The sequence below is a fragment of the Limulus polyphemus genome, unplaced genomic scaffold (assembly GCF_000517525.1).
Source record: "Limulus polyphemus unplaced genomic scaffold, Limulus_polyphemus-2.1.2 Scaffold1234, whole genome shotgun sequence".
In the NCBI taxonomy this organism is placed as follows: Eukaryota; Metazoa; Arthropoda; class Merostomata; order Xiphosura; family Limulidae; genus Limulus; species Limulus polyphemus.
Genome location: NW_013666844.1, coordinates 89,819 through 99,085, shown reverse-complemented (window position 1 = coordinate 99,085; position 9,267 = coordinate 89,819). Strand labels below are relative to the sequence as shown.

The window sequence follows — 9,267 nt, the reverse complement described above, 5'->3', positions numbered from 1 at the left end:
CCCCCCACAGTGGCACAGCGGTAGGTACGGACTTACAACGCTAGAATATAATCATGCAATTGTTTGAAATTATTCCAAAGTGTCATTAATGCACAGTTTGAATTTGTGAGACTATAAACCGGATTCTGGCTACTCAGCCCCCACCCCCCCCCCCCCCACAGTGGCACAGCGGTAGGTACGGACTTACAACGCTAGAATATAATCATGCAATTGTTTGAAATTATTCCAAAGTGTCATTAATGCACAGTTTGAATTTGTGAGACTATAAATCGGATTCTGGCTACTCAGCCCCCACCCCCCCCCCCCCCACAGTGGCACAGCGGTAGGTACGGACTTACAACGCTAGAATCCGGGTTTCGATACCCGTGGTGGGCAGAGCACAGATAGCCCATTGTGTAGCTTTGTGGTTAATTACAAACAAACAAACTGGCTACTCAGCAGTTTCGGTTTCTGACTCCAGCCAGGTATAAGGCTCGGCGTCTGGTGAAACAAAAAAAAATCACGTTATCGAATACATTATTACGTGAGTTGCTTATCAAAAACAACAGAATGAGTTTATACGTTAATGGTGTTCTCGATTATGGGGGTCGCGCCCCACAACTACATATATGTTGAGCTCATTCCCCACAACAGGCATCGAAATGAATTTTTAAGCAGCCATGTTTTATTGGTCCCTGGTTCAAGTGTTCGTTTTCGTATTATAATATATACATCTATATATACCGTGTGATTCAGAAAGACCATTGACAATGAAATAATTATAAAATGGGGAGGTATAAAAAAATAACTGTTAGTGGTATGGAACGAGGAGTTGTGGCCTACCCTATGAAAATATCACTGAGGTCATTCAAGGTCGTGTCCGTTGAAATTTCTGTAGTACGCATCATACACCAAAAGTGACAATTGCAAAGGTAACGAAGGAAACATGTAAACCATAAATCACCAACCTCGCTCCACAACAGTAATAGTTCTAGGCATAAATGGAGATGGGGTAAACATCCAAACAGTTACATGTTGTTATATATTCTTCTTTACTTTCACCCGTAAGTTATTAAAAGTATTATACAAAGGCAAACAAACAATAGCTGTGTTCAAAGTGCCGCCCGCATAACGTCTATACGTAAATGAATCTGTAGTACGCAGCCGCTGACCTATATTTCCTATATACTGATGTGAAGGATGACGTTCTACTTAGACGCATAACGTCTATACGTAAATGAGCCTGTAGTACGCAGCCGCTGACCTATATTTCCTATAAACTGATGTGAAGGATGACGTTCTACTTAGAACTGTTCAGCATATAAGTTATCAGTAGCCTGAGCATTCCGATGACACTCTTCATATAGTAAGTGTATCATTATTTAGTTAATTTAGGAGTAATCGCAGTACAATGCTTATTTATTTATGTAGGGAGTTTTTACTTTAATAACTTTAACCTTTTTGACCTTTCACAGGTGTACACCCACTTACATAAAATTCTGACCTTGCACCTTAAGCACAAGCTTGTGTAATAACCTTTGCATGATTGAATTTCGATCTTCTGTAGCAAAACTCCACATGATAAACACGAAAGTCAAGAAATGAAATATAATGTTAATTATGAAAAGTAAAAGTCCAGCATCACGGACGATAGCTTTAGAAATCGTTAAAATGTATTGAAGTAATTTATCATACTACTCGCATGACCAGGTGGTTACGGCACTCGACTCGCAATCTGAGGGTCACGGGTTCGAATCTCCGTCACACAAAACGTGCTCGCCCTTTCAGCCGTGGGGGCGTTATATTGTGACGGTCAATCCCACTATTCGTTGGAAAAGAGTAGCCCAAGAGTTGGCGGTGGGTGGTGATGACTAGTTGCCTTCCCTCTAGTCTTACACTGCTAAATTAGGGACGGCTAGCGCAGATAGCCCTCGTGTAGCTTTGCGCGATATTCAAAAACATACGACTCAGCTTGATTATTATATTTTTTATAACAAATAACACACGTTAAGGCGTTTTTTTACGTCAAATATTTGAAATTAAAAAAACTGAGGATATTTTGTTCCGTGGTAGTTTTTATAAACATTCAGTTGAAAAAACAAAATGTCAACATTTAAAATTGTTTATATTTTAACAAGCCTACGTGTATATGTTCTCAAATTTATATATCAGTTGTAAATCCATTGTAAAGGGCTACAATATTTAACTTCCACAGCTAACAATGCAAAACAGTCTCTATAATAAAAGTACAATAATAAATAATTTAAGACTGTAAATGTAGATGTATTGAATATTCTAATTTTTAATGGAATTTTAAGTCATTTTCAAACACCAATAAAGTAATCTAAAATAATTTAGATATTTCAATAATGTTAGAGCTCGTGTCGAAATCATTATTCCACATTATATATCGGACCAAGTATTTAATGATTACATATATATGTTACAGATTTTTCTCACAACTTCACCAAAGGTAAAATTGAAAGTAGAATCCGTGACATAGTGGCTTTTATATAGGTTATATTCGAATAATATTCCCTAATTAAGTATTCTCTCGTATTTCTTAATTGTTACTTTCATTAACAGTATTGGCTAGAATATTTAATACATCTAACCAATACTGTTACGGAAAATAGTGAAAATTAGAATATTTTATTACAAGTTATAGCTTTTACAGTAAGAAAGATTTGTATTTAGAACGGGAGCGACGTTTCGATCACTGTGCGATCATTCTCCAGTACACAAATTGTAAAATTGAAAGGAGAATCAGTGACGTAGAGGCCTAATGTTTCTTTGATTGGTCACACCCACTGCCGTGGACTGCAGTTTCGCCTATTGAAGGCTCATCAGCATGGACAATTAAAGAAAACATTAGGCCTTCTTATTATACCAACACTCACTACACTTATAAGGTTTCACGGCACACACTATTCACGGCCCCTTGCATCCCTGGCACTAAAATCATAATGGGCAGACATTAATTGAACTATTCTATCTGGTTAAATGCATTTTGGCTTTTATGACTCCTATTTCAAGAAATCAAGCGTGACGTGACGTGACACACACGCCTAAAGTAAAGACGTAGTGTGGGATCACCTAGCGTAGAGCCAAGTGCATAAAATTTATCATGAAAGTAAAAATATCGACTCAATTTTAAACTTAAACCGTATAAGAATTAAGATATCTTATGTTATATCACCAACGTTTTTAATTTAAAAACAAAACTCTTTAATAAATGGAGACTCTAAATTAAGAAATCAACAAACATTTTTCCAGTTTTGTTGTCACTTTCATTTTATACTTTCAGTACCTAGACTAACAACAACATTAGGTTATATTTTTATTGCTAAGCAACATGAAATAAAAGCCATTGTTGGAACTTAGTGTTACCAAAACGCACTGGCTTTTCTACATATTACAAGTTGTTAATCTAACTGGTTTTTACCTGTAACTATTCTATGAATACGCCACGAATTCATTTCATTTCATGGACGATCTTAATTTTGATTGGCCCACAAAGATACTTACTGACGTTTGAGTGCTTCGACTGCATTTTTCTGCCGCCCCAAAGTGGTACAGCGGCATGCCTGCGCATTTACAACGCTAGAAACCGGGTTTCGATACCCATGAAGGACACAGCACAGATAGCTAATTGTGTAGCTTTGTGTTTAACTTCAAACAAACAAACAAACAAACTTTTCTGTCTCTTTGTTGGTGAAGCTTGATTTCGCACAATTTATTTATTTTAGTTAGCTATGAAATGTGAGGTTATGGTATATTATGGGGTGGGGGTGCAGGGTGATAGTACATGCCCCGTCATTTTCGACGGGCTACACGCTAGTCTAAAATAAATAGCATTTAGCCTTCTGTATCTGAAGGTATAATATATCATTCGGTGTCGGTAATGTTGTTATTGAGCTTATTTTCCCACCTCGTTGTCGTCCTAGAAACATGACTCATGTTCTCAGCTGTGACAATCAAGGTTATCTGCTAACAAGTAAAACAAGCTGTAATATAAACATTAAGGTTTTATGTATCCTGACCAAGCTGTTCGGGAGCAAATCTTAATCACACATAATAGAACATATAAATGATTCATATATATACTTGCTACGACACTGTTTTCTTTCTGTCTCTCTCTTTCTTTTGTTGACCACTGATCTAATGAAAATAACTCAAGGCGTAAACGGCCCTCCAATTTATTATGTCAAATAGAAATTATTTATTTTAATTTATTAAATAGCCACTCCATACACCTTCTCAGAATTTTAATCCAAGTTTTTTTTGTTTGTTTTTTTTAGAAATATGAATACATAAACAGGTATATTTCAGATGTTGGAATTTTCAAAAGTAAATTCAATAATTTTTATTTATTGGGTAATAACTTAAGATGTCTAGTGGTGTGAAGTGAAACAACGAGAAATTGTCTATTTCAAAAAGGGTTGGCCCAGAGTTGACATATATATATATACAGGAAATTAAACACGTTGTTACTAGCTTGAAATTATCTATAACTTTAACTACCTTTAACATGGCAACACATGCTAAATAAATCACTACAGAAAAAAGCGATGAATGCATGTAATTGTTTAAAAATAACCATTAACCCAATTATTTATAATGTACTGTTGACTGCATTGCTAATCAGTTCAAACCACACCTTTGTAAACTTATCCAGCTAAATATTTGTCCAAAGTGTTAACTGGTGGGTATTTTCAACACACTATATACATATATATCTACTGTATTTTTCATTTTGTGAGGTTTTTTTAATAGATATACGTCACAGTATCAACGCAGTCCAATTTGAAAGAAAAACAGTATACAACTTACATCAAGTACGCCGACTTAGCTTAGGTACACATAAAAAACAGTTTTCTTAAAATCAATACTTGCGAAATGTTTCGTTTCTTAACCACGTTAACTTCAAAATATTGTTTGGTTCATTATTAATCTGAACGGCGTGATTTAAATGATTCATTTTAATAAAAATAAGACAATTTTTAATCGAAATGGATAGTAGCGTTATTTATGCAACTTCATCAAGTCAACGTGTGTATTTGTTAAGTAAATATATAAATGTAAATTCAACTTTTGTTTGCACTTCATTTAATATAGTTTGTTTAGACCTAACTGTGAGCTAATACGTATGTTAAATGTCGTTTTTTTTAAGTTATTATTTATTCTGTGTTAATTTCATTATAAATATAAGAGAAAATCAAGCCTGATTTTGTTATACTTATTGCATCAGTTAAAATTAGAAAAACAGATCACAAATAACTATAATTTATCAAACATACGCCTGATTGATAAACTAAGCCTAACCTTAGTGTCTTTATGGAAACATATCTATATTTTTAAATAAATCGGATGATTAAACTTCAATAGACTAATATTATAATAAGATGGCCTCATGTTATACATCACGGAAAAGCTGCACTAATGTACAATTTTTTAGTTATTTACCACGGTCATAAATACACGTATGGATTTGCACTGCACACGCACCACACTATCTTAGCGCCCTGGCGCGTAGATTAAGCCGAGCTTTTGACACAACACAGTATCATTCCTCACAACTAATAACACCTAAGCCTCTTACCTTGTCATCAGTGATAGGCTGAATTGACGTATCAGTTGCAGTACCATTTAGTACGTTTTCATTTTCATTAACGGTACCTTTTGCTGTAGAATTTGTTTCATCATTTGGTTTGTCTTTGAATTCGTTTTGTTCGATTCCGCCATTAACCAAGCGAGTTGCCATGACGAAGAGCGTGACGGCTGACGGTGGCTTCTGACAAGATTGCTCCCAGGCCGATGTTTTATGCTATGTACGACATTGTACGCATAACTAGTTAGAATATGCTCTGGGTTCTCCTTAAACTCTTTCAAAGACGTATCACTTATTTTGTATATTTTGGTATGAAATACTAAGAAGTAGTTTTAGAGAACAAGCATGTAAAAGTAGTGTTGCATTTTGAAGAAAACTAGAAAGAGGTACACGTATATTTCGGCTTGTTTCAAAGTAAAAATAGTCTGCTATTTAAAACTGACCGTTTCAATCTCAAATCTAGGCAAAGTAAATCTGACAAAAATAGCTGTACAAGTTGTACTGAATAAGAAAGAATCTGTGATTTTTAAAGAACAATCAGTATTTTATTTCGATAAATAAAATACTGAGTGAAAGATTGTATAGTCCATTGATGTATTAATACTCGCGTAAAGAAAAAACGACGTACACACCAGCTGGTATTCCAATAAGTATTTTTCAGTTACATATGAAAGTACATTTTTTTTATATTTAACTAAAACTAGGATTCAGAAAAACTAGCCATATTCTTTCGATATAACCTCTCTGAAATTAAAAACCATATTTGGATGTTTGTTTTAGAAATTCATGCGATTGTGGTACTTAACCATATTACAATATTTAAGTCATTAGGTCACAAATTGAAAGAATACTGCTAAAGAAATGTTGAAAAGTTCCTACTAGTAAAGACTACGCACATGAAAATTCAAACTGGTTTTGAAAAATAAAATCTGAATTTAATAAATGCAATTAAATGCTTTAAATATAAGTTACCCGAATAAAAAATGTAACGAGTTTTATATTTTTGTTTTTTGCGTGTAAAGCTCAATAACTTTAATTTCTCCATGCAAGATATATTAACGTTGAGGAAATAGTTTCAAAAGGATAAAATTAGAAATAAAGCTTGATTTCACTTGTGCTGACCCTTTCGTCCGTGTCTTTATCTTCAATGATAAAAAAGTTTCGATTTTTACCCCTTTATATATTAAATTATACGCATGTCACAATTATAGCAAATCCTGCCTATAGGCGGCGAAAATAGCAGAAAATCACGAATAAAGATTTTTGTCATGTAACTGGTTTATCAATAAATTGAACAGATTCTGAAATATTAACCATATTGTAACAGATAATTGGGACATGTTACACAGAATGGTACATGTCATAAAACTTTTTTACATGTCGTTTCATTCGAAATTATTATTTTAACATAATTTTTATTTAATTTTATATAAATACAAATGGCGTGGCTTGCCTTTATTATGTTCGGAGGTTCCTTTTCCGAATGCCAAAAATCTGCATTTATAATTAAGTGCTGAAAAAATTATAAATTTTTCACATTTATTTCCAATTGTTGTCGTTTTCGCTTCGGGATACATAAATACTCTGGTGATGAAATTAAGTGGTGAAATTCGATACTTCTTAATCAAGCAAATAAAGAAAGGGATTTGTAACCGTCTGCGTTTTTTGCGTACAGGGAACAAAATTTCTAGTTATTTTGTTTGTTCACAATATGCAGTTCACAAATAACAGAAATTGTATATATATATATATAAACGATGCGGAAATATATGCTGCCTTCTAGGCCCAAAGTAGTTTGTTTGTTTGTTTATTTATAATTAAGCACAAAGTTACACAATGGGCTATCTGTGCTCTACCCACCACGGGTGTCGAAACCCGGATTCTAGTGTTGTAAGTCCGCAGACATACCGGTGGACCACTGGGGGGCAAAAAAGAAGTTTAGAAAATACTTAATTGGATTAACTTTATTTTTATTTTACTTCTCTTGCCAGCTACCATTTATGTGATCAAACCTGAGAATTTGGAAAAACACTGTAAAGTGTGAAGTATTTAAATAAGACAATGTTAGTAATATAGATAATAAATTACAGACAAAACTATCAAACTTTGTAACAATCCGTTGGCAATACTTTTATATCTAGATACGATCGTATCGCGGAATCAATATCTAGATATGTATCGACTACTATGATGAGATGCGTACCCATAGATTTATGATGTGTTGAAGGTTGTTAGCTGAATGAAATTTAAAACTGGAACTGCTTGTTTGTTTGTAGTTAAGCACAAAGCTACATAAAGGGCTATCTATGGTCTGCCCACCAAGGGTATCGAAACCCGGTTTCTAGCGTTGCAAATCCACAGACATGCCGCTGTGCCACTGAGGCGGGGCTAAAACTGGAACAGTCTTTACTCAGTGAATATAACACATAACGTAAATAAAATAATCATTCCAAAAATATTATATAATTTGTTCTGAAAATTATCAATACTGTTACCCTCATGTTTAATAGTGTTCTATATAGTCGCTAGAATTACCATTTCAGCATTTCCATCGAATAAAAATTATATATATATAAATTTACTCAAAAAACTAATTTAGTGAATTTGATCAAATACTTATACCACAAAATGTTATCACTGCTCTACTTGTATAACGGTTGAGTACAGATTCATAAAACCATATGTAACTATACTGACAAATTTAACCAGGGGAGTAGACTTCAGTTTCATGTTTTAATAACTTTAGCTGCTTCAGTTGTGAGGAAGGTTACTCAATGAAGCTTTATATACATTAAAAGCTATGGATCGACAATGATTGTTGTGATAAATTTAACGTTCGTTGTTAAAATAGTGTACATTAAATTAATATATGAATTAAGCACTCCAGATTTCAATTATTATTTTGAAGATCCATTAATTTGATTTTCTGAAGAACTGGCCCAAATACTCTGGGGTTTTTTTAAACTTTTTTTACGGGCACTACCATTTTCATTAGATTTGTTAACATGTGGTCAGATGCATGTTTTCAAATCACTTACATTTTCCACAGTAAATAGAAGACTTTTACCTTAAAACTGATGTGTTTATGTGCTGTTGATCAAAGAACATAAAAGTAACCTTCAAGGCTTTTCCACACCTCAATCACGAATTTCAAGTTTCACAAAGGGATCAAAAAATGTAAAACATTATATAATTATTTGTTATTTTATTTGGCCAAGTGTGGCTCAATGATTAATGTGCCAGTCCAGTTTCCAAGTGCTGTTACCAAAAATAAAAGTTAAAAAATCATGCCACACTTTGGAGCAATGGTGTATTATAAGGGTGATGGTTAAACCCACTAATCAGTCAGACAAAAGTAGGTGATGGGTGCTGCTGACTAGTTGTCTTCCTTCAGTCAGACAAAAGTGGGTGATGGGTGCTGCTGATTAGTTGTCTTCCTTCTAGTTTATCGGTTCATCTATCATAAATTATGGATGGCTCATGCATATAACCCTTGGGTAGCTTTGCATAAATATCCAAAAACACACAATTATTTTATTTAAAAATTAATATAAATGATCCAAATTCTCTTATTCAGCTAAATTGATACTTTTTAGTGAATAAAACAAAATTGATCCTACTCATAAAAAAAACATTAAACGTAAGGACTAAATGTCAAGGCAGATCTCAAATACAGC

The 9,267-nt window shown here is 33.7% G+C and overlaps 1 protein-coding gene and 1 long non-coding RNA gene across 2 annotated transcripts in view; one reads left to right on the top strand and one right to left on the bottom strand.

The window, feature by feature from the left end:
- The window catches only part of LOC106462735 (RNA binding protein fox-1 homolog 3-like), a 173,427-nt gene extending 167,425 nt beyond the window's left edge, over positions 1–6,002 (bottom strand). Inside the window, exon 1 of the mRNA XM_022390062.1 lies at positions 5,582–6,002. Coding sequence (XP_022245770.1) covers positions 5,582–5,743 — 162 coding nt within the window. The 5' untranslated portion in view covers positions 5,744–6,002. The remainder of the gene's footprint in view (positions 1–5,581) is intronic.
- Positions 6,003–6,148: 146 nt separating this feature from the next.
- LOC111086594 overlaps positions 6,149–9,267 on the top strand; it is a 13,361-nt gene continuing 10,242 nt past the window's right edge. The window contains exon 1 of the long non-coding RNA XR_002611341.1: positions 6,149–6,159. This is a non-coding gene — a long non-coding RNA (uncharacterized LOC111086594). The remainder of the gene's footprint in view (positions 6,160–9,267) is intronic.